A 27,351-nucleotide genomic window follows, 5' to 3' on the forward strand; every position below is an offset into this window, starting at 1 on the left:
ATAATCAATAATAAATATGTCTGACTGGTAGTAGTGCATCCTGTCTGTCCTTTAGTCGGATGCAAAAATATTCATACTTATTGGGAACTGTATTAGTATTATGGGGACACATTCAGAATCCAGAAAAATTACATATATTTCCTCATTTATTCGTTTCCACGGAAAGTGTCCCCTAATAGTTGGAGTATCCTCTGAATAGCTATGTCCCAAAGGAGGGATTCTACTGACCTACAGGGTCATCCATCCATCTTTTCATCATCTTGTCAAAGTATTTACAAAATCCTGTTCAACAACTATATCTGTGTGTGTCATAATGCACGTACACAGATCAGCAAGCATTAAGCATTTATCAGTGAGGAATATCAATCTACTTATTTTTTGTTTTTACAGAGGCAGCCACCGTTATTAATATATCAAAATGCCTTTTCACAAGTTGTACAACAAGAACGTTTGCGTGAACAAGGTAAAATTATACGTGGAAATAATTCACTAACTGAAAACTATCCCGCATCCGTCAAATTACCAGACGGAGAGGGTAAAACTCCTAAACGCATTTTTCTTGATGTGTATTTAGAAAATGAACCAAGTAGCATTCGTGCCGCACCAAACGTAGTCGTTGGTAGTGGTCAAATGCCAAACGATTTGTTGCAATCTAGTCCGTCTTTACGATCGAATTTATCAAGATTAAGTTCTGATCGTCATCGAACGCCGAGTCCTCGATTAAAACATGTAAAATATTTAGACAGTGAAACAAGGACTTCTCTTAACATATTGGACACGGAGGAATTACCTCCCTATAACAAGGCAATGACAGGCCAAAGGCTTGTATCGGCCAATGCAATAACAACCAAAGACGACACACAGAGAAGTGCAAAAGATAAAAAGTTGTCAGAGAAAATAAAAGATAAATCTAATGTTAAAGGAAAGGAAAATGATACGACGGAAAACAATAATTCTTAACAATTGGAACGAAACGTGCGGATGAAAATGCTGAGCTCGGGCAAGTTGTGGTTTTTTTAAATCGTTGGAATATAGAAAAAGCGTGCATGGACCAAATGAAATATATGTTACTACTGTACTGGATGTTGAGTGTTATGAAGCGATCCTGGAGTGTCAACAAAAAATTGATTGCTGGATATCTTTCTTTGCCTAAAGGAATAAATGGTTTTTGATGCGTATATCACAAATTCCCAGTAATTGAGAACATTTAAATGTTAGCTGCTGAACTAGTGAAGATGTTGTAGTCTAGATTATAATAATGTTATTTACAACTGTGTACTATTTAAAAAAAATCTATTTTATTGCAAAAAGTGTTGACATGTCTTCGACAAGTAGGTCTAGACAAACTTTCCAAGGTCAATATTTGCCTTTTGGTGGAGACAGATAATATGTTATAAATCAAGGATTTTTGTAGCCTTCAACTTTGACCTTTAAATCCCATTATTATTGATTTTCCATGCAACAGGAACTTTCAAATTGTTTACTCTGGTATCATGCAATTATAAGTCATACTCTAGTCTAACATAGTGACATCAATAAACTCTAGAACCTTATGAAATGGTTTCATTAACTAGATAGATAAAATATTTAAAAATAGATACTTTATTATTAATTTCTACCCCACAGTTTAAATACTTGAGATTTATATAAGAATATAGACACAGGTTAATTTCTTTATAACATTATTTTTAGGAGTTTATGCAATAAATAATAATTTATTGAACTATTAAACTGTTCAAAATCAAATTACAGTATAAACAATAAGATTTACCGTATATGACTGAGTATAATCCTAGCCCAATTACAGTCCCAGGCTCAAGTACAATCTCATGCTCAAGTACAATCCCATGCTCAAATATAATCCCATGCTCAAGTACAATCTGGTGCCCAAGTACAATCTCATGCCCAAGTATAATCCCATGCTTAAGTTCAATCCCCTGCTCAAGTACAATCCCATGCTCAAATATAATCCAATGCTCAAGTACAATCTCGTGCCCAAGTACAATCTCATGCTGAAGTATAATCCCATGCTCAAGTTCAATCTCGTGCCCAAGTACAATCTCGTGCTCAAGTTCAATCCCATGCTCAAGTTCAATCCCATGCTCAAGTACAATCCCATGCTCAAGTATAATCCCATGCTCAAGTACAATCTCGTGCCCAAGTACAATCTCATGTTCAAGTTCAATCCCATGCTCAAGTACAATCTCATGCTCAAGTTCAATCCCATGCTCAAGTACAATCCCATGTTCAAGTATGATCCCATGCTCAAGTACAATCCCATGCTCAAGTACAATCCCCAAATTTCATATCTAGGCCCCATGGGACTATACTCGGTCATATATGTCATAATATATGCACATTTCCCTCATACTCAACAGTTTGTATCAAATCCACAACATACTGTTCCAGAAATTTGTCACATTAACTATATTATATTAACAATTTATTTATTTAATTCAGTTATAGGTCCATGTGGAAACTACTTTAAGCCCACTAATAGGAAAGATTCCATTTACTAGGTGTTGCTAATTTTACAATATATCAGATAAATAATTCTATGGAATTGCAAGGCTATGCTTTGCCCTTGTTGAACAGAATATTTCCGTTACCAGAATTGTTATAGGTGGTTTCTTTTTTCACAAAGGGAATAAGATCCATCACATTCTAGGCCTATTTATCATCACTTCTAGTTTAATTTTTGTTGCTTAATCCAGACTACTCCATAAACTTTTTAAAAATATCTTTACATATGCTACTACCAGACACAAATGAATGATACCATTGGAACAGTGGGTAAAACATTTTCATTGATAAAGATGATATTAATATTATGTAATAAGAAAACAAAGAGAAATGTATGAAAATACAGTATTCTTATTGGTTATGTGAAGTTTGTAGTCCCAAGTTGGCATTTTGTGAAATATGCATTAAAACAAAATATAACGCATCTTGGCAGCATTGAAAGCCCAGCATACAGCAGTATTAAGATGCTCTGAGCATTCTCTGTGGAACGCTTTGCCGGACAAAGATTTTGTGGGTGTTTCAAAACAAGTAGCTAACTTTTTTTGTTTTAATTTTAAAATAGCCCATCACATGTTTGTTAACAATTTTAAACAACAAAAACAATAAAGCATGTGTGTTATATGCGGATTAAAGATTTAATAATATATTGCCAGGTTATTACAGATTTTGCAGCCCAATTTCTTATGCTGAATGTGTATTTAAGTAACAAATGAATCATGATGTATTTAAAGTGCAATGCTAGGGGTAGACCATGATGATATTGGGAGGGAAGGGGCATGTTTGAGGGGTGGTACAACCTGAATAATGTGTGTGATTTTGGAGTACCTAGCGTATCTTTGCTGTTATACGTTTATTTTTTTGCAGCAGAATGAAATATGGTTTTCACAAAATGGTCTGTATTTGCCAAAGCTATGTTATATTATTTTTACCTTTTTTGTCTTTTTTTAAAAATAACATTTTAAATGTGATTTTTGTTACTTGAAATAGTGAGTACAATAATGTTACCTTGAGCCTTTTAAACATTGTACTTGTACGTCATTCAAAACAATTGTTACTGACTTAAAAAATACAGAGAAATAATGTTTTTCTTCATTTAAAATCCAGTTTATAGTATATTTTGTGATTTGTAGTAATTTAATTTGCCAGGTATTTTGCTAATCATAACTGCAAAGTATTAGTTTAAATACAATGATAGATATGTGTAACATGCCATACTTCTAATAAAATCAACTACCAGTTGATAAGTCTATTATAAATCATGTGCAACTTCTTTTAGTATTAGTGTTATTAGAATATAGGCCTATATGATATTGACAATATAGTACAGGAAATGAACTTTAAATTATAGCAATTATACGGTAGTAATATTGCTATATTGCAGATATTGCATTATTACTATGTTATAGAGATGTAGTAACCAGTTATGTCAACAAAAATTAAAAGGGTAAAATTTTTGCCATTTTTTAGAAAATTTTATAACAGGGATTTTTTTTTTAAATACCCAAAATATCGACTGTTTAAAATATGTATTGAGGTATGCAAAGATTTTTTGCAAAATATTGTAAAAATATAAAAGGGTCAAAATTTGGCCATTTTTGGAAAAATTTTGGGATTTTTTCGAAAATTGGCCATTTATTTATGTCAAAAAATAAAAAGGTCGAAATTTGGCTATTTTTGAAAAAATCCCTGTACTAGTACAGGGATTTTTTCAAACTCAACTTTTTTCAAACTCTGAGCATGTTTATTATGCTATAGTAACCATTTATATCAAAAAATAAAAGGGTCGAAAATTGGCCATTTTTCGAAAATTTCAATGTACTATAGTACAGGGATTTTTTCCAAAAATTGCCAATTTTCGACCTTTTTATTTTTCGATAAAACTGGTTACTATAGCACAATTGACATGCGCAGAACCCATTATTCGACTCTGCGCATGTTTATTATGCTATAGTAACCATTTATGTCAAAAAATAAAAGGGTCGAAAATTGGCCATTTTTCGAAAATTTCCCTGTACAGGGATTTTTTCCAAAAATGGCCAATTTTCGACCTTTTTATTTTTCGATAAAACTGGTTACTATAGCACAATTGACATGCGCAAAACCCATTATTCGACTCTGCGCATGTTTATTATGCTATAGTAACCAGTTATGTCAAAAAACAAAAGGGTCGAAAATTGGCCATTTTTCGAAAATTTCCCTGTACTATAGTACAGGGATTTTTTCCAAAAATGGCCAATTTTCGACCTTTTTATTTTTCGATAAAACTGGTTACTATAGCACAATTGACATGCGCAGAACTAATATTCGACTCTGCGCATGTTTATTATGCTATAGTAACCATTTATGTCAAAAAATAAAAGCCTCGAAAATTGGCCATTTTTCGAAAATTTCCCTGTACTATAGTACAGGGATTTTTTCCAAAAATGGCAAATTTTCGACCTTTTTATTTTTCGATAAAACTGGTTACTATAGCACAATTGACTTGCGCAGAACCCAATATTCGACTCTGCTCATGTTTATTATGCTATAGTAACCATTTATGTCAAAAAATAAAAGGGTCGAAAATTGGCCATTTTTCGAAAATTTCCCTGTACTATAGTACAGGGATTTTTTCCAAAAATGGCCAATTTTCGACCTTTTTATTTTTCGATAAAACTGGTTACTATAGCACAATTGAAATGCACAGAACCCATTATTCGACTCTGCGCATGTTTATTATGCTATAGTAACCATTTATGTCAAAAAATAAAAGGGTCGAAAAAGGGGCATTTTTCGAAAATTTCCCTGTACTATAGTACAGGGATTTTTTCCAAAAATGGCCAATTTTCGACCTTTTTATTTTTCGATAAAACTGGTTACTATAGCACAATTGAAATGCGCAGAACCCATTATTCGACTCTGCGCATGTTTATTATGCTATAGTAACCACTTATGTCAAAAAATAAAAGTGTCGAAAATGGGGCATTTTTCGAAAATTTCCCTGTACTATAGTACAGGGATTTTTTCCAAAAATAGCCAATTTTCGACCTTTTTATTTTTCGATAAAACTGGTTACTATAGCACAATTGAAATGCGCAGAACCCATTATTCGACTCTGCGCATGTTTATTATGCTATAGTAACCATTTATGTCAAAAAATAAAAGGGTCGAAAATTGGCCATTTTTCGAAAATTTCCCTGTACTATAGTACAGGGATTTTTTCCAAAAATGGCCAATTTTCGACCTTTTTATTTTTCGATAAAACTGGTTACTATAGCACAATTGAAATGCACAGAACCCATTATTCGACTCTGCGCATGTTTATTATGCTATAGTAACCATTTATGTCAAAAAATAAAAGGGTCGAAAAAGGGGCATTTTTCGAAAATTTCCCTGTACTATAGTACAGGGATTTTTTCCAAAAATGGCCAATTTTCGACCTTTTTATTTTTCGATAAAACTGGTTACTATAGCACAATTGAAATGCGCAGAACCCATTATTCGACTCTGCGGATGTTTATTATGCTATAGTAACCACTTATGTCAAAAAATAAAAGGGTCGAAAATTGGCCATTTTTCGAAAATTTCCCTGTACTATAGTACAGGGATTTTTTCCAAAAATGGCAAATTTTCGACCTTTTTATTTTTCGATAAAACTGGTTACTATAGCACAATTGACATGCGCAGAACCCATTATTCGACTCTGCGCATGTTTATTATGCTATAGTAACCATTTATGTCAAAAATAAAAGGGTCGAAAATTGGCCATATTTAGAAAATTTCCCTGTACTATAGTACAGGGATTTTTTCCAAAAATGGCCAATTTTCGACCTTTTTATTTTTCGATAAAACTGGTTACTATAGCACAATTGACATGCGCAGAACCCATTATTCGACTCTGCGCATGTTTATTATGCTATAGTAACCACTTATGTCAAAAAATAAAAGGGTCGAAAATGGGGCATTTTTCGAAAATTTCCCTGTATTATAGTACAGGGATTTTTTTCCAAAAATGGCCAATTTTCGAGCTTTTTATTTTTCGATAAAACTGGTTACTATAGCACAATTGAAATGCGCAGAACCCATTATTCGACTCTGCGCATGTTTATTATGCTATAGTAACCATTTATGTAAAAAAATAAAAGGGTCGAAAATTGGCCATTTTTCGAAAATTTCACTGTACTATAGTACAGGGATTTCTTCCAAAAATGGCCAATTTTCGACCTTTTTATTTTTCGATAAAACTGGTTACTATAGCACAATAGACATGCGCAGAACCCATTATTCGACTCTGCGCATGTTTATTATGCTATAGTAACCACTTATGTCAAAAAATAAAAGGGTCGAAAATGGGGCATTTTTCGAAAATTTTCCTGTACTATAGTACAGGGATTTTTTCCAAAAATGGCCAATTTTCGACCTTTTTATTTTTCGATAAAACTGGTTACTATAGCACAATTGAAATGCGCAGAACCCATTATTCGACTCTGCGCATGTTTATTATGCTATAGTAACCATTTATGTCAAAAAATAAAAGGGTCGAAAAAGGGGCATTTTTCGAAAATTTCCCTGTACTATAGTACAGGGATTTTTTCCAAAAATGGCCAATTTTCGACCTTTTTATTTTTCGATAAAACTGGTTACTATAGCACAATTGAAATGGGCAGAACCCATTATTCGACTCTGCGCATGTTTATTATGCTATAGTAACCATTTGTGTCAAAAAATAAAAGGGTCGAAAATTGGCCATTTTTCGAAAATTTCCCTGTACTATAGTACAGGGATTTTTTCCAAAAATGGCCAATTTTCGAGCTTTTTATTTTTAGATAAAACTGGTTACTATAGCACAATATACATGCGCAGACCCATTATTCGACTCTGCGCATGTTTATTATGCTATAGTAACCATTTATGTAAAAAAATAAAAGGGTCGAAAATTGGCCATTTTTCGAAAATTTCCCTGTACTATAGTACAGGGATTTTTTCCAAAAATGGCCAATTATCGACCTTTTTATTTTTCGATAAAACTGGTTACTATAGCACAATTGAAATGGGCAGAACCCATTATTCGACTCTGCGCATGTTTATTATGCTATAGTAACCACTTATGTCAAAAAATAAAAGTGTCGAAAATGGGGCATTTTTCGAAAATTTCCCTGTACTATAGTACAGGGATTTTTTCCAAAAATGGCCAATTTTCGACCTTTTTATTTTTCGATAAAACTGGTTACTATAGCACAATATACATGCGCAGAACCCATTATTCGACTCTGCGCATGTTTATTATGCTATAGTAACCATTTATGTAAAAAAATAAAAGGGTCGAAAATTGGCCATTTTTCGAAAATTTCACTGTACTATAGTACAGGGATTTTTTCCAAAAATGGCCAATTTTCGACCTTTTTATTTTTCGATAAAACTGGTTACTATAGCACAATTGACATGCGCAGAACCCATTATTCGACTCTGCGCATGTTTATTATGCTATAGTAACCACTTATTTAAAAAAATTAAATGGTCGAAAATTGGCCATTTTTCGAAAATTTCACTGTACTATAGTACAGGGATTTCTTCCAAAAATGGCCAATTTTCGACCTTTTTATTTTTCGATAAAACTGGTTACTATAGCACAATAGATATGCGCAGAACCCATTATTCGACTCTGCGCATGTTTATTATGCTATAGTAACCACTTATGTCAAAAAATAAAAGGGTCGAAAAAGGGGCATTTTTCGAAAATTTCCCTGTACTATAGTACAGGGATTTTTTCCAAAAATGGCCAATTTTCGACCTTTTTATTTTTCGATAAAACTGGTTACTATAGCACAATTGACATGCGCAGAACCCATTATTCGACTCTGCGCATGTTTATTATGCTATAGTAACCACTTATTTAAAAAAATTAAATGGTCGAAAATTGGCCATTTTTCGAAAATTTCACTGTACTATAGTACAGGGATTTTTTCCAAAAATGGCCAATTTTCGACCTTTTTATTTTTCAATAAAACTGGTTACTATAGCACAATTGAAATGGGCAGAACCCATTATTCGACTCTGCGCATGTTTATTATGCTATAGTAACCATTTATGTCAAAAAATAAAAGGGTCGAAAAAGGGGCATTTTTCGAAAATTTCCCTGTACTAATAGTACAGGGATTTTTTCTAAAAATGGCCAATTTTCGACCTTTTTATTTTTCGATAAAACTGGTTACTATAGCACAATTGACATGCGCAGAACCCATTATTCGACTCTGCGCATGTTTATTATGCTATAGTAACCATTTATGTCAAAAATAAAAGGGTCGAAAATTGGCCATATTTCGAAAATTTCCCTGTATTATAGTACAGGGATTTTTTCCAAAAATGGCCAATTTTCGACCTTTTTATTTTTAGATAAAACTGGTTACTATAGCACAATTGACATGCGCAGAACCCATTATTCGACTCTGCTCATGTTTATTATGCTATAGTAACCATTTATGTAAAAAAATAAAAGGGTCGAAAATTTCCCTGTACTATAGTACAGGGATTTTTTTCCAAAAATGGCCAATTTTCGACCTTTTTATTTTTTGATAAAACTGGTTACTATAGCACAATTGACAGGCGCAACGCAATTTCGAAAAATGGCCAAAATATGCACTTTTTAAAATACTATTATTATGCAATAATATTGCTATATATGTGCATATATTGCGTTATGATCATCTTATAGACGTATAGTAACTATTTATGGCAACAAATAAAAGGGTCGAAATTTGGCCATTTTTTCGAATAATTGCCAAAATATGCACATTTCAAATACTATTATTATGCAATAATATTGATATATATGCGCACATATTGCGTTTTGATCATCTCTTAGACGTATAGTAACCATTTAAGTCAAAAAATGAAAGGGTCGAAATTTTGCTATTTAAAAAAAAACCTTGTACAGGGATTTTTTCATAAGATTGGCCAAAATATTGACATATAACAATATGTATATATAATAATATTGAGGTAACATGCACAGAACACATTGTGCAACATATAGTACTATTATCACACTAAAAGTGAATTTTTGAAATAACATGAACAATTTATTGTAAAGGTTGAAATTACATCCTAAAATTTCATAGACATTATTTTATCGAAATATAAAAAGGGTCGAAATTTTCGATATAATCAGGCAACAACTGTCAAAAGTTGATCGATATTGCACGACAATAACAAACTTTAGAAATGATGGTATTTAGTTTCGAACCTTGTTCCGTTAGGTCCTATGAGATAGATACTTCAAACGTTATTCCCATTCCCAAGGATTCCTTTGGATTCCCAATGGAATAGTAGCATGTTAAGTAATTGTGTAAATGCCTGCTTCACAGTGGAATCAAGGTTTTTACCACGATGGGAAGAATCAAGTTATTCACAAAGCCATATCCTTGATATTATCATGTGTGTTTTGTTCCTTGAAAACTTTCAATGCAAACTTGACATCTTGTATGTTCTAACCTTTCTCAGGCAAAACTAAAGCTCTATGAAACTTTATGCGACAAAAAAATGTGATGTGCACATATATAGACATGATGATGTCGTATCACTACCATATTTAAGCATATCACTACCATATTTAAGCATATCACTACCATATTTGGGCATACCACACTTTCTTTGTCGAACTAGTTTGATAGTGCAGATAGAGCTTTACACTACTTTCTAAATAAAATCCTATAAAATCCTTTTCTTGGTACTGTATATAGGTTTGTGCAGTATCATAGGCAAATTCTATGTATCTGTATCATCGATCCTAACCTTCCACGATACAGGCACCACATGTGATTGACATGAAATGATGTATTATGGAATTTACCTTGATACTGGACAAATATTGTCATATGTAGAGATACAGCACTTAGAATTGGGCGTTTTTCTGGAGTTTTCTTGTCGAGGAATAGCTGGTGTTATTGCCCTCTGTTGCGCGTCATTTCTTGAACTATGTACCAAACTTCTTCTGTTTCAAAGTGGCGGGAAGACTTTCAATAAAACGTTGCATCACATACTCAACCATCACAAGACTGTTGTCTAAATCCACGTTATCCAGAAACAACAATGGCTGTAATGTAGCAATTGATAAATAGGAAATTTAATAAATCATCAGAATAGGCAAGAAGCAAGATGCAGTATAATACCATGTTTAATAATACAATCTGGGTATAATCCCACCCACTAATGCAATCCTGGGATAATCCCACCCCTTAATGCAATCCTGGTATAATCCCACCCCTTAATGCAATCCTGGTATAATCCCACCCCTTAATGCAATCCTGGTATAATCCCACCCCTTAATGCAATCCTGGTATAATCCCACCCCCTAATGCAATCCTGGTATAATCCCACCCCTTAATGCAATCCTGGTATAATCCCACCCCTTAATGCAATCCTGGTATAATCCCACCCCTTAATGCAATCCTGGTATAATCCCACCCCTTAATGCAATCCGGGTAAAATCCCACCCCTTAATGCAATCCTGGTATAATCCCACCCCTTAATGCAATCCGGGTAAAATCCCACCCCTTAATGCAATCCGGGTAAAATCCCACCCCTTAATGCAATCCTGGTATAATCCCACCCCTTAATGCAATCCTGGTATAATCCCACCCCTTAATGCAATCCCAGTATAATCCCACCATCATCATGGTATTTGTGAACATAATGCTTTAAGATTTACCAAGAATCATTTGTCATACACTTGAGGGGGTAGTGCGCAAAATGTTTCAATGCAAAATGTTTTTTTAAATATTAAAAACTATCTATGCTTTTAATATTACAGCAAGATGGACTTTTAAAAAATTTATTAGTAAAAAATATGTAAAATTATTTTAGTATTAACATTTTAAAATAAACCAATAAACAGGAAGGTGGGTCAAGAGATACAAAGACAAATAACAGGCGTATAGTACATGATATGATGGAGTTGTAAGATATAAATGTGACGTCAATGCCGACCTAGACTCCTGACATTGTGAAAAGAAGCCGCGATGGGAAAAATATAGTCAAGTTGTATTGCCAATTAGGAAAATGTCAGGCAATAATTTTTTATTACATACAGTAGATGCTTAGGTTCATTGTTTGTAGTCGATATGCCCGGAAGTATTTTGCTGTAAGGATTTCGGTTTCAGCATACAATTCTTTGTAGCAGTCTCGTTTCCCACGCTACAGTAATATTCAAACATAACCTATAATCATTGAATCAAATATTTTCAAATCCCGCACAAATTTCTTTCACCCAGCTCGCCTCATGTTAAATTACGGCCTACAGTAGTATTTTTTAAAACTCACTCTTAATTAGTATAATTTTGTCTCACACTCGCTCTGTTAAATATATTGATTATTAAGCTTTGAATTCACTAAATATACACTTTGAAATCGCAACTTTTATAACGTAAATAAATAGTTAATTGTTATTAATAGCATGTGCCCTGATATTTCTCATGATTTTTTAGCAACGATATTTATTTATTTCTTTTTTATACTGAGGGACCTCTTCAGGCTGTTATCCCAGAGGGCCCAATATTCAGACAAACAAAAGTTAAATACAAAGAAAAACACAAGAAACTAGACATGAAACTCGTCACTTTGACGAGTTAGTTATCCGCACCACGACAAACGCCACGTGCACGTCATACGTTGGAATATTGCACACAGATAAAGATTATGGCATTATGACCTGAACTGAAGAATATCATATGCTGTTAGTGCTGATTCTGTCAATTTTGTGTCATATAGCATATACAGTGCAAACGGTATAATCTGTATACATGTTACACACAGTGTAGAATAGGTGAAATTACGGGACCCCTCGTTTATTCTTATTTTTAACATGGCGACGGTATCAAAATGAAAAACTAAGATAGCAATTTCGGAAGGATATTATCTCAGCAACAACATGTTAACGTGAAGAAGAAATTTGGATACGTAAAATATAGATGCGCGCTCTTTTAAATGTGATGAACTATGACGCAAAATATGAAAATACGACTTTTTTTATTAAACTGGCCATGTAATGACGTCACAACGTCGTATTGGAAAAATTTTCACATGAATTCGTATCTACAATCCAATAGCTTCCAGGAAACGTTTTAATCATGATTATCACTTTTTATTCTGACGAGCTATAACAGATTGAAATTTACTGTAAAGATGAAAATAAATGACCCATGTTATTTACGTTTTTAGACATGATGACGTAATAAAAATGAAAATATTTTTAACTCATGCAAAAGATAGTTGATTGACCTAGATAATATTAAAATCTCATAGAAAATGGAAGACGGATAAGTTTGATGCGCTCCATTGAATGTGATGAGCAATAACGAAAGAGACAAAAATCCTATTTTTTACATTTGTGTGGCGATACGATGACGTCACAACATCCGTAAGGAAAAAATTCTGCATGAATTCATATGTACAACTTATCTGCTTACATATTAAGTTAAAAAATTCGGGGGTAACGGTTGATCCTGAGGAGCTATAATAGATTCAAAATAGGCATAATTTTGACAATATTTTGTATCTTTTGCAACTAAAACGCATGCAAATGATCTAAATCAACGTGTACGTATGACGTCATTTTAATTTGAAATGATGTCAATCTTTTTAAAAATGACTAGGAAAGGCTGGAAAATCACAATTTAATAGAAAAAAACATGATTTTCATGCTGCGTGCGCACTGCACGCGTAAAATTGTTCGCGCGCGCGGGAAATTTTGACATGCGCAAAATGTTATGAATGGCATAAAAAGTTGATTAGAAATTAATTTTGCGCATTTTAAAATTTTAAATGCGCGTGCGCGCGTAACTTCTTGTAAAACACGCCATTTTTAGTTAACTAAAAGTTTGCCCTTAATATGACTTAAATTTTCATAAAGGGTAAAAAAAAAATTACGCTTGGTTTTTAAGCTATGATCAATCATTAAAAATCATAAAATCGCGCGTAAGTCACGTTGCGCAACTCTGACGTCATTCAAAAATAGGAGGTGCACAACTTCACGTAAATGCCCATATGTTGACAAAGTTATGAAATGTTATGTTTACAAGTTTTTGAGATACGTGAGACACAAAAATGAGGGAGAAAGAAATAAGAAAAAAAAACTAGACATGAAACTCGTCACTTTGACGAGTTAGTTATCCGCACGACAAACGCCACGTGCACGTCATACGTTAGAATTTTGCACCCAGAAAAAGAGTATGGCATTATGACCTGATCTGAAGAATATGATATGTTGTTAGTGCTGAATTCTGTCAATTTTGTGTCATATAGTATATACAGTATAAACAGTATAATCTGTATACATATTACATACAGTGTAGAATAGGTGAAATTACGGGACCCGCCATTTATTCCATTTTTTAACATGGCGACGGTATCAAAATGAAACACTAAAATACCAATTTCGGAAGGATATTATCTCAGCAACAACATATTAGCGTGTAGAAGAAATTTGGATACGTAAAATATAGATGCGCGCTCTTTTAAATGTGATGAACTATGACGCAAAATATGAAAATACGACTTTTTTTATTCAACTGGCCATATGATGACGTCACTACATCTGATTGACAAAATGTTCACATAAGTTCGTATCTACAATCCAATAGCTTCCAGAAAACGTTTTAATCGTGATTATCACATTTTATTCTTACGAGCTATAACAGATTAAAATTTACTGTAAAGATAAAATTAATGACCCACGTAATTTAAATTTTTAGGCATGATGACGTTATAAAAATTAAAATATTTTTAACTCATGCGAAAGATAGTTGATTGACCTAGATAATATTAAAATCTCGGAGAAAATGGAAGACGGATAAGCGTGATGCGCTCCATTGAATGTGATGAGCAATAACGAAAGAGACAAAAATCCTATTTTTTACATTTGTGTGGCCATACGATGACGTCACAACATCCGTAAAGAAAAAATTCTGCATGAATTCATATCTACAACATATCTGCTTACATATTAAGTTAAAAAACTCGGGGGTAACGGTTGATCCTGAGGAGCTATAATAGATTCAAAATAGGCATAATTTTGACAATATTTTGTAACTTTTGCAACTAAAACGCATGCAAATGGTCTAAATCAACGTGTACGTATGACGTCATTTTAATTTGAAATGATGTCAATCTTTTTAAAAATGACTAGGAAAGGCTGGAAATCACAATTTAATAGAAAAAAACATGATTTTCAAGCTGCGTGCGCACTGCACGCGTAAAATTGTTCGCGCGCGCGGGAAATTTTGACATGCGCAAAATGTCATGAATGGCGTAAAAAGTTGATTAGAAATTAATTTTGCACATTTTAAAATTTTAAATGCGCGTGCGCGCGTAACTTCTTGTAAAACACGCCATTTTTAGTTAACTAAAAGTTTGCCCTTGATATGACTTAAATTTTCATAAAGGGTAAAAAAAAAATTACGCTTGGTTTTTAAGCTATGATCAATCATTAAAAATCATAAAATCGCGCGTAAGTCACGTTGCGCAACTCTGACGTCATTCAAAATAGGAGGTGCACAACTTCACGTAAATGCCCACATGTTGTCAAAGTTATGAAATATTATGTTTACACATTTTAGAGATACGTGAGCCACAAAAAAACGGGAAAGAAATAAGAATAATACAGAAAAAAAATATTGATCCACTACAATAACAAGGAGTTATCCGCTACTAAGCGGATAACTAAAAAAAGTAACAGGACGATTACAAGGAGTTATCCGCTACTAAGCGGATAACTAATAAAGAATATATGTATACACTGCTGTTAACATAATGTGGTTTCGGTATTGTTACAAGTCAGCAGACCACTTCCACAATATATTCTATCTTTACCGCAAGGAAATCCTTGCCACTTTAGCCGTGTTATTATTAATTACCACAAATTACACACACCACGGTACTTAGTATTCACCAAAATAACTGAGATAATGCTTCTATTGTATTCCTGGTTTGTACAAGATCATTTGTTGACTGTTATTATCATTATCATCATCAAATTGAAGAGGCCTCCAATTATGAAATCCTAAAACAACTACCTCTTAATTAAAACATATTCAAATTTTGGGGGAACAATGTTTATTATACCAGATGACAGTTTCAAAGCAAACCTAAAGTGGCAAAATCTGGCTTCGTCCTTTTCCTCCCGAGGTTAATTCTTTTGTAACAAGCTATAACCAGATTCAAAGTAAAAGTTTTTATACAATTTTTTTTAAAAAGAAAGAGAAATGACATCCGGTCCATCTGTTTCAAGTTCCGGAAATGTTTAAATGAATTACACGTTTCAGACATCAAGTAAAGAAGAAAAATGATCACAGAAAGCGTAGAATAAAAAGCGAATGTGCTAGAACATTATAATGAAAGATGTGAACTTGTACGTACAAAAAGTAATTAGAAAACATTATGGATCAGCAATAAAGAAAAAAGAACGACAAAGGAAATACGACCCCCCTCGATTCCTAGGTCACGCACATGAACATTCGTAGAACATTCAACCTCAGATAAATCATTCAAAATGAATGATTCATATGGTATGGTTCAGGGAACATTAATCGTGTTCATTATTTTTAATTTCATCAACAATATCTTCTAACCTAAATTTATGACAAAGGCGGAGATGAGTCTGTGGCATTAAAATTTTTTTTGTTTTCTAGGCCAATTAATTAATGACAAACTATCATAGGTAGACATTTAAAGTCTTTGAGTCAGTATTATGTTTGAAATCAATTTTTATTGAAAAGGGATGATGCAGTGATAATTATTGATGAAAATAAGTCTGATGAAAAAGGATGATGTAGTGATAATTATTGATGAAAATTAGTCTGATGAAAAGGAATGATGCAGTGATAAACATTGATGAAAATAACACTGATGAAAAAGGATTAGGTAGTGATAATTATTGATGAAAATAGGTCTGATGAAAAAAGACGAAGTAGTGATAATCATTGATGAAAATTTGGTCTGATGAAAAGGGATAAAGTAGTGATAAACATTGATGAAAATAACACTGATGGAAAAGGATTTGGTAGTGATAATTATTGATGAAAATAGGTCTGATGAAAAAAGCTGATGTAGTGAAAATCATTGATGAAAATAACACTAATGAAAAGTAGTATGTAATAATGAAAATGGATGATGTAGTGATAATCATTGATGAAAGTAACACTGATGAAAAAAAGAGTATGTAATGATAATCATTGATGAAAATAGGTCTGAAGAAAAGGGATGATGTAGTGATAATTATTGATGAAAGTAACATTGATGAAAAAAAGAGTATGTAATGATAATCATTGATGAAAATAGGTCTGATGAAAAGGTATGATGTAGTGATAATTATTGATGAAAGTAACACTGATGAAAAAGGAATATGTAATGATAATCATTGATGAAAATAGGTCTGATGAAAAAGGATGATGTTGTGATAATCATTGATAAAAGTAACACTGATGAAAAAGGAATATGTAATGATAATCATTGATGAAAATAGGTCTGAAGAAAAGGGATGATGTAGTGATAATTATTGATGAAAGTAACACTGATGAAAAAGGAATATGTAATGATAATCATTGATGAAAATAGGTCTGATAAAAAGGATGATGTAATGATGAATGAATACTGTTGATGTAGTGATAATTATCGATGAACACTGATGAAATTTATTGTGCTTCAGAAAAATTCAACAACCATTATATATAGATAAGGTTGTAACAAACAGAAACAAAAATTCTCCAAAACTGGTTGATCAAATGTTAGATAAACAAAGATGATGGTACCATAACGCAACAAAGACACGATGACTCAGGATGACGATTACAAAATGAAAGTCATTGAATCTATCTCTATTTCAAAGAAATAAAAAATGAGCAAAGAAAACTTGTCACGCGATGCATGTTGAATACGTGTCGCACCATGCATGAATATAGGAGTTGAATATATGATATGCATTATTTTATTCCTAATAACACATGGTAGAGTCTTTGTGTACAAGGTCGGCTGTCGTGAATTTTAGGTTACCAAAACATTCATATTGCATTCTGACTAAACGCCCAAGGGGGTGGGGAGGGAAGTTTGCACATTGATCGAGTTTACCCATAATGTGAACGCATGTTACACCTCATAAACATTTCTAGAAATGTTTATTTATATTTATATTCTTACTTACTAAAGATGATGGGACAATGTGGGCGGGTGTGTAAGTAGGTGTGGGTGGGTGGGTCTCGGTAAAAGGGCAGTACGGTATAATAAAACATAGTGGCTACTGTATTTGATCTAACCTTAAATTGTTGATGAATGTTAAATCCATGAGTTATAACACATTTGTCATTCGGTTCTTGAATTGATCCTTTCTTGAAAAGTTGCTGATGTGCTTTTGGTAATGGCTACAAGATAAAAATAAAGATTGGTTAATTATCTGAAGCCATTAAACGCTGTCTCGTCTACCTGTAATAATTTTATATAGCAGCATATTATCTTTTTTCGATATAGTGGAAGTGGTAAAATTTTAAAAAGTCTAAAACAAGAAATATGTGACCAGATAAATTCTATTTAGGGGACACTTTCAAATGAATCGAATGTTTTAATATTACATTTTCAGCAATGCACCCCATTAAGGGGGTCATTTTGTTGGGTCCCAAAGGCATCGTCTTAACAGGGGATCTAATGTAATGTAATTGCTCATATGTAACAACCAGAGGAGGAAAGACATGTCTGTTGTTTGTACTCATAATATGAAGTACGTTGACCCAACGCTACAGACAGATTGTGGAAATATTTTCAAGCTTTATTGGCCAACGATCGAGCAGACATTCTAATTCTAATTTAATTCTGATTAACGTGCAAGACAGTGTCAACAAATGGATGAAATTTGTGATATTGAGTTTATTCACACCAAAAAGCTTGCTTTATTTCACAACTGTTCAGTTTGTCATTTTGACAGTTAGCGCCTTGTTCCTCGTGAACGTCATGCTAACGTTGGTTAGGCCGTCGCCCAAATGGTATCACACAGTACACTGTATATACAGAGGATTTGGCATATTAGTATGGTTGTTTTAATCCTTGCCATCTACACTATCAACATTTTTGTTGTGTGCCCATATATGGACATGATGATGTCATATCACTACCATATTTGGGAATATCACTACCATATTTGGGCACATCATACTTTTTTTTTGTTAAACTAGTTTGTGATGTGCCCATATATGGACATGTCATATCACTACCATATTTGGGAATATCACTACCATATTTGGGCACATCATACTTTTTTTGTTAAACTAGTTTGATATTGGACAGAGCTTTATTCATAAAATACAATTTTGTTATTGTAACTGATTAATAGTACTTTATAATTATCAAGAAAAAAAATGAATACATTTTTTTATACAAACGTGCAATTATATAATATTAATTAAACCATATAGTAATAAACCATATAACAACATGAATCTTAATATAAATGCAATTGCTCAATCATAAAGTGCACTAAAATCGGAAATGTTCCTTACTGTATTCAATGCATTATTTCGAGTCATAGCCATATTAATTTATAGCTCAAAGGCAAATAATAGAGAACAGATCATATTTCTACTGTATTGTAGCCGTCAGGCCGTACAGTACAACGACCCTGCGATTTTTACAGACAAACAAAAATAATTGTGGAAATTTCAAAGGCTGTATTGATCGACAAACATGCAAAATGCAATGTAAAATTATGGACGACTATGTTAAGGGTTTCAGTGAGGCGAAAAACAAGTGTTATTGGAAGAGGCATAAATAATGGTCTCCCCTTACGAACAACATTAATGGGATTTCCCCACAAATTTTACATTTTAAGATCGGGAAGTTCACGGTCGAATGTTAAGTGGATAATGTAATTTTGATTGTTCCAATTACAAGACGTGTTTTAGAATGGTTGATCGATAACGACAAAGATCACATTGATTAATTAAAAAAAAAGTTAATTTGCCATGTTTTATGAAACCATAATCGTCATTGATCGTAGCTAATTTGAACAAAATTAAAATGCAATTTACTGAGTAGCAGAACATTTTGTTTATATAATATAAAAAGATATCTATTATGATGATATTTAACAAATGTACTGTAGTCTAGGGGTCAAAAGCATTACCAGCATGATTTAGTGTAGTAAAAGGCAAGCATGCAATATTAAGTAAGCACGAAATATTGTCATTCCCGACATCAATAAATACAGTCAACTCTCCCAATACTTTTCTTGAGGTATAAAAGGTCCCAAATTCATTTTTACCATGAAAAACACATTCTAAATACCAGACTTTCCTGAAAACGAGACGTATTAGGTCAGCACTAAAGGTGTATTGAGTAAGTAGATTTTCTAGTAATAGCATACGATTGTACAATATCCATACTTTCTTTACATTATTCTTACAAAATCATCGTTAAATATTTCCAGAATGTTCACCAGATTCTATGAAACGATATAATTCACGTGTCGTGAAGCAATCAGTCGTAAATGTTTGGATGTAGGTCGTAAGGTTAAAGGTCACAATGTAACCAGTAAAGACAAAGCAAATGAAGGACTTTTTCATGCCATCATAAAAATATTAATATACATTTTCAGAAACATACATTAATGATTGAATAATAGAATAGTCTGCTTGCATTCTCGGTTATGTATTACGCCATTTAATAAAAAAAATTGGATAGCTGCTTGGCGTGGTACGGAGGAACTGCACTAGTCCTTGTATACATACAAAGTGATAACATAAATTACGGACATTACAAATACAGTAATACATTTATAAAATATTTTCCAGGATAGCCCAAAAAAGCTTATCAGCTTATTTCCATTGGGATCCTATTACAATCTAAACAAATAATTGTATTTTATATCAGCAACAGGTACATGCAAAACATTAAATTAAAATGAGTATTAGGTCATTTCCAAACTTATTACCCATCTCTTTAGAAAACGAAAAAAAATAAAGGAGTTCAGTCCAATTTCGTATAGGAAATTCGATTTAAAGGACAATTTATGACATTACAAGTGGTTTAATAAAGGTTATTTAAAATTCTACTGGAAAAAAAAAAACCAGTCAAAAAAAGGATGCTTATTTAGATATCAAATGTATATGTAAAATGCAAAAACATTAATATACCTGAACTTTTAAAAGTATTGTTATGTTACAATGGGCGCTTGAGAAATAGGTTCTTTAGCCCAAAGCATATTTTAATATCGAATTCTATACAGCACATCATCGTTCATTGTACAAAGAAATAGCGCGGCACATAAACAAAGGCAATCGATTTCTACTGCCATTGACCCCTGTGACCCTCATGAGACTGAGGATTATCCTTTAGGGTCCGTAACACAAGTTTTGCGAAGGTCATCTCCCCTTCTAATATGTGACAACAAAATGAGATGATGATGTCATATCACTACCATATTTAAGCAAACATCATCATTTGGGCACATCATACTTTTTTTGTCAAACTAGTTTGATAGTGTAGACAGAGCTTAACACAAGTCCACCAACCAATTAGAATACAGTGCTCAAAAACTAGTAACTGTAAGAGGTTGCATTTGGCTTCAAATATATTACTATCAATAGGTTTTTCTGTTACATAAAGTTATATCATGTATATTTTTAGCGTTTCTAAACGTGTAAATAATTATTAGCCTAGAACTCGGAAGCAACACAGACCTATAAATCAATAAAACCTTTCAAAATAACCTTTTTTCCAATAATATAAGTAATAATTGTTGCCTACTGTGTCCAGTAAAAGTAAAACCATAACAAAAATGAATAAACTCTTGGAAAAAAAAACAAAAAAAAACAAATATTATTTCTAAGATTTCTGATACAAAAGTCAAAAATAAAAATCATTTAAACAACAATAAACATCAAAATACATAACAATGGTGAACAAATGGTAAATTCAGTAATATATAACATAATTAATTTGTTTTTGGCATAAATCTTAAATTTAAAGAATTTCAAATTCCAATAATTAGATTATTAAGAAGAGCATAAATCTTCACAATTCAATTTATTTGGAATTTTATTGATTATGAATACTGAAAAGTTATGTAATTTTAAAAAAACAACGGCACAGAAGGGCACCATGTGAAGGCTGAAAATTCCCGATAATATTTCCAACAACTAAAAATACATTTATAGCAATCATCAACGGCTGTAAACTTTGGGGTTAACAAACATTACTTAATCGTTTCACACATATAAGATTGCTCATAAGACATTCTCTTTTCATTTGACCCGATGTGTCAGAGGTCAAGGTCAGGCGCATACAACATACAATATATAAATATATTATGTTTATGTAGTGTTACTATAAATTTGTGGTTAAATGTTACCAATCTCAAGGCCTTTGGTTCAATTCTAGATTAGTATGCAAATTGTTGCGTGCGTAAGATTTACAAACATATAGGGTTTCATTCCTTGCCAAGATGGGAACTCGTAACAGTCCTTTGATCTTATGTCTGGCTGCGACAAATACCAACAGTACTGTACTATGTACATATTCTACGTGGCGCGCAGTGTCTATAAGGGGTGTGTAACTGATCGTGTTGCAGCCAAAGATAAACCTTTTGACCTTCGAAGCATGGCATCCAGGTTTTAGATTGCCTTGGTTTTACCTCTACAATTGTTGGATCATCTTGATAAATAGACTATACTTTTTAAAAATGTATAAGGACCAATAGACTCACTTCAGCCATGCAATACATTGTTTCAATTATTATTACTAAAACAAAATGAAGACAGAATAGCGCCTACAGTAACTCCTCAAAAGGATTTTTATACTATGTAAAGGTGTCATTTATTTCAATCTCACAATAATGTATTAAAAGTGAATGTTAATGCACAAATAAGATTAAATAACCATTATCAGGTTATGGTCATGTTAACTATGTAAACTGGATCAAGTTACAAACTAGGTTAATTCAATTATATAGGTTAAATATTACAGCATTAGATAGCATTACTGGTTATAAAGTGCACTTCACACAAACAAGTAATGACAAGTTTACTCATACTGTAGTCAGCACACTTTCCAAATATCAAATTACATTTTATTTATTTATTTATTCGGTATATAAAAATATATTACAAAACGACAGTCAAGGACTGAAATGAATTGTATTACAAATAAATAAAAATTAGTTAAAATTGCTATAAAAATAGAAACATCTTATGTTTAAATTTTAAAATACAGTATAACATTGGGAACGTCTCTATTATGAGGACACTTACAAGTGATACAAACAAGAAAATGACTTTGACCAGCCCTATTAAAGGGCCATTGTTGGGTCTCCAAGGACCCCCACAGTAAGTCGTCCCCTTTATAGAGGTTATTGGATAGACACAATTATTTATCTAATATTCTATTAGATTTGTAAAATGTTATATATTGTTATACTAGGAAAGATACCTGTACTGCCTAGTGTGGCAAAATGTAGTTCTTCAGTACATTTGCAGTCATTTTGATATAACGAAACAAGCATTCAAATACTACTTCCTTTCTTTGTACTATAAATATAGATACTGTAGGCCCATCATCTATTGTATTAAATATTATAATGTAAAATTGTCACCCGATGTTATACAGTTATACAGATAAACCTAAATATGGACAAAATTTATCTAACCTACCTTTCATCTTTAAGTTTTCTTTTATAAATGTTTTACTATGCCATAATTTGCGTACAGAAAAAAAAAAAAAATTCTGCATGTTGATTAAAGCCATCTGGGTTTGTCTGCGTGTCCACCATACTGTATATTTTATGACTGCGATAACGTTTTATAGCATACTTCTCGAAATAAAAAAAAAAAGGTTTTAGTTTCAAATTTATCGATTTTATTGTTTTTTTTCTTTTCTGTGCCTGGTCTTACCCGATACACACATTTAACTCAAATTTTCTTATCTTTGAATGATCACCGAGAGAGCCGACATTAAGGGTTCATCTTAAAATATATGAAAAAAGACTAAAATGAAAGAGTATACCATCCATTGATATATAAAAAGCATTGTTTATAAATTGAGTGATCTCCAGTAGTTAACTGGGCGAATTTCTTTGTTTAAATATAAATTATTGAAAAATTATATTTTTATTATGTAGAATTGTATCGTATGGAGGTAGGTATTTATTTAGAACAAGCATCATAAATAGTTAATATACAACACATAACAATGTATATACAGTATATTAGCATACTACTAAGAATTCTGTTCTGCTGGTAGCAATAAACAATGGTGACATTTGTGGTGGACGGGGTCAAAAGAGCATCTAATCCTTAGCCTAAAGGCCCATTCATACGGACGACCGACAATAGCAAGTTGTAAACGGAAACAAAAGTATAGAATCTATGTTATTTCTTATGAATATTTACACAAAACGCGAAGCGGATGGGCGGTTCCGCTCAGTATATCTAGTATCTCCACGCGAGATATGCAAGTGATCTGTGTGAATTGGCATTAAAGCTAAATTGTACTGGTTCGGTTTGTTCAGCCTTATGTCAACACAGTAACTTACCAACCTCTGGATATTGTTATATGTTGTGATAATACCAGTTCATACTTCATTAAAAGTTTGCACCAAAATATTGAGATTATAACCTTAACAGCTCGCAAATTAAAAAACTTACTGTAGCTTGGTGGTTAACGTCCTTGCCTTCCAATCCCAAGGTGCAGGGTTCAATCCTGTCTTAGTTTCAGTTCCTACTCCTTAAGCATCAGAAGAGACTTTTACCTTTTCCCATCTGCATAAATTTGTACAACTTGTAACAAGTTGTAATCCGGATTGATCTTCCGATATATTACACGTTTTCATACACGCATACACGAACCCCCAAGAAATCTTGGAGGGAATACGTAGTTGCGCGCTATTTGATTACTATGATTGGTCAGTTTAATACCAGGGCAATACAAATGCGCACAGTAATAACTCTGAACATTTCGGAACAAAAACAGGCCTCTCATCAGTGTTTTTTTTTTCAGAGGTCCCTTGTGAAATCTCGGGAGATTTTCCACAAAATTGTATCCACACTATGCAAACCTGGTATATATCATTGTTATATACACAACAAAACCAATGTTATATTACTTTTTAATGAGAAAAAAAGTTTAATATCTCACCTTTGATTTGTCGATAGCGCATAACATGTTTACATCATAAACAAACACAATATTAGGATTGGTGGCGCTATACATAACACGAGTAACCTTGTGGCGTCTTCTCAGCCAAGCGTGATGCATTTTACACCTATGCAGACTTCTACTCCAATCAGTGTATGACTTCAGTTCTAAGTTGTACTCATAAAGCTAAAAATAACATTAATCCAATTGTGATGTGCCCATATATGGATATGATGATGTCGTATCCCTATCATATTTAGGCAAATTACCACCATATTTGGGCACATCACACTTTTTTTGTCAAACTAGTTTGATAGTGTAGACAGAGCTTTAAATACTATCAAAAAGTCATTTAACTAATGATTTACTTAATTTTGCATTGTGACAAACAAGAGAAGATCTTTTTAAATTTTGAAATCTCTAAAACAAGAGGACATGAATTAAGCTCCATCTACACTATCAAAATGTGATGTGCCCAAATATGATAGTAATATGACATCATGTTCATATATGGGCACATCACATTTTCTGTCACATAGACAGAGCTTTAGATACAGTTTCAAGAGGCATCTGAATCTTGAAGATGAATACTATATGGACCTATTACAATTATTTTTTTCGTCTTTAAAATGGTTAAAAATAAGTCTATTACGGTTCGCTATAAATAAAATGCAAGACAATGAATATATAATATATATGCATTCATTTTACAAAAGAAGACTAAATATAGAAAAGAGTGATTTTATTCCAAGCTATTTTTATCGGGGTATTCCTTATTCTTATTATAAACATACCATTTGATCTGCGTACGCCACAAAAATCTCTGGAGAATGTGGACTGAACGCTAGTGCCTTTGGCTGGCTTGCATACGTTGGTAACCGACAGTGAACCTAGCACATATACAGGGAAAAAAATATATAAAATTTTATACAAGAAAGTCTATCCATCTGGGACGAAACATAATCTACGATGTCGAAACAGTCTGGTGGTTTTGGATAATAAAATATCACATGTACACATCTTGCATATTAAATTAATTGGTGCAACATAAAATGAGAAAGTTTGAGAGGTTTTTTTTATAGTAAGCCTAGACATGACCTTGGGTTTAGATATACAATAAATAATGTCTGATGAGCCATATAGAAAATTTATGTTCAGTAATGGTATCTTAATTGTGTCTATATTTGAAATCAAATTGAATTCCGGGATGACTAATACCAATATTGCTTCAATGATGACAGCAAATTCAATACACATTTATCAATTTAGTCTTATATTTTGTCACATAAATGACTATGGTTATATAAGGAGGTGATTTAGCATAAAACCTAGCAATGGGGCATCAATATGGTACTCTACTGTAAATGATGATATATAACTAGACGTGGCTAATATATATTTGTATTAAAGTTAGATTAATTCATGAATTGCTGCATGGGTTCTGAATTCATGAGATGGTGTGCATGATTTGTGCATTTTTGGGCTAGTGGTAGATGGTCATACATTGTAGTTTAGTATTCAGGTTGAATAATGCAACTTTTGATTGCATGAGATACGATTAGATGGCTTGAATTTTGCACGCACTAAAAAATGTAGTACTAATAACTAAGTTCTAAGTTCACTCACTACTACTCATGATATTACTTTGACTTTAGTAAGTTCACAAAAGTACCACAAACAAAGATAACAATGTAGAAAAGTACAAAAGCGTTATAGAAATACTGGTACAAGGGCAAAGCTGGTTGTCTAGTCATCCCATTACAGGGATTTGTTTCACTATCATTTCATGTTTTTTTGTGTTATTTATTTTATTTTTTTGCACTGTTAATGTAACTGGCAATAAAGAAATAAGAAATGTCAAGAATGAAATACTACACACATTGTTGGAAGAAAACCGTACCTTGAAATTATTTACATTGTAGACAATTACATTCCCTTCCGCGTCTGCCGCAGCAACAAACGCCCCCGAACTGTCTGCTTCTAATACCAGTATGGAATTTTCCATTGCATGGAATGTATGTTGCAGTGTTGGCTGTATTTCGTCCAGTAACAGAACTTGTACGGAGCAGGAGTCTGTCGCTAGGAACAGCTTGGATGAGTCACAAGAGAAGACAAGATGATGTGTTGGAGCAAGTTGCATTGGCAGACATGCAACCTTAAAAGAAATATTATATTCAATTATAATTATAACATATTATATAAATATATTAAACAATAAATATAAATCCAAAAATCCATTAAGGTAAAAACATTGTGTTCCTTAGTAAGTAGAGCCCACTCTTACATTGGAAATGGGCCGCCACCACCACCACCACCACCAGCATGATGTCGAGCACCACAAAAATCTAGGCCTGGGTAGGCCAGTACGAGGCCGACTCTAGGCCAGCCTTGCCGGCGTTCTCTAGAGTCTAAGTCTAGCTTTCAGTGTGGCAAGCCTGCAACAATACTATCTAAAGTTATATTGTTAACTAGCCTAGACTAGATACTATTAAATAATTTGTATCATCACTCCTCGACATTCTCACTCCTAAGGACGACCAAAGTATATTGATCAAAACAAAACTAAACAGTTATTTTCAGAACTATAGGCCTATATACGTGGTGTACTGCAAACTTTATATCAATATGGTGATGATGAAGTTACAGTAATAATGATATTGATGATGTGTAGAATGACAATAATCT

General features: G+C 32.8%; 3 protein-coding genes across 5 annotated transcripts in view; 2 read left to right on the forward strand and 1 right to left on the reverse strand.

Annotated features, from left to right (window-relative positions):
• Positions 1 to 3,772, forward strand: part of LOC144849591 (uncharacterized) — a 48,952-nt gene extending 45,180 nt beyond the window's left edge. Inside the window, exon 6 of the mRNA XM_078706550.1 lies at positions 391 to 3,772. Coding sequence (XP_078562676.1) covers positions 391 to 960 — 570 coding nt within the window. The 3' untranslated portion in view covers positions 961 to 3,772. The remainder of the gene's footprint in view (positions 1 to 390) is intronic.
• Positions 1 to 27,351, forward strand: part of LOC144850692 (chromosome transmission fidelity protein 8 homolog) — a 119,149-nt gene that overhangs the window by 80,501 nt on the left and 11,297 nt on the right. The gene's annotated exons all lie outside the window — the stretch shown is intronic.
• The window catches only part of LOC144850656 (U3 small nucleolar RNA-associated protein 4 homolog), a 66,702-nt gene continuing 48,906 nt past the window's right edge, over positions 9,556 to 27,351 (reverse strand). For all 3 annotated transcript variants that reach the window (XM_078708008.1, XM_078708007.1, XM_078708009.1), the window contains exons 15-19: positions 26,567 to 26,821; positions 25,461 to 25,556; positions 24,667 to 24,852; positions 17,805 to 17,909; positions 9,556 to 10,594 (exon numbers count right to left, since the gene is read on the reverse strand). In XM_078708008.1, coding sequence (XP_078564134.1) covers positions 10,475 to 10,594; positions 17,805 to 17,909; positions 24,667 to 24,852; positions 25,461 to 25,556; positions 26,567 to 26,821 — 762 coding nt within the window. In that variant the 3' untranslated portion in view covers positions 9,556 to 10,474. The remainder of the gene's footprint in view (positions 10,595 to 17,804; positions 17,910 to 24,666; positions 24,853 to 25,460; positions 25,557 to 26,566; positions 26,822 to 27,351) is intronic.

Source organism: Antedon bifida, chromosome 8 (genome assembly GCF_963402885.1).
Source record: "Antedon bifida chromosome 8, ecAntBifi1.1, whole genome shotgun sequence".
Taxonomy (NCBI): Eukaryota; Metazoa; Echinodermata; class Crinoidea; order Comatulida; family Antedonidae; genus Antedon; species Antedon bifida.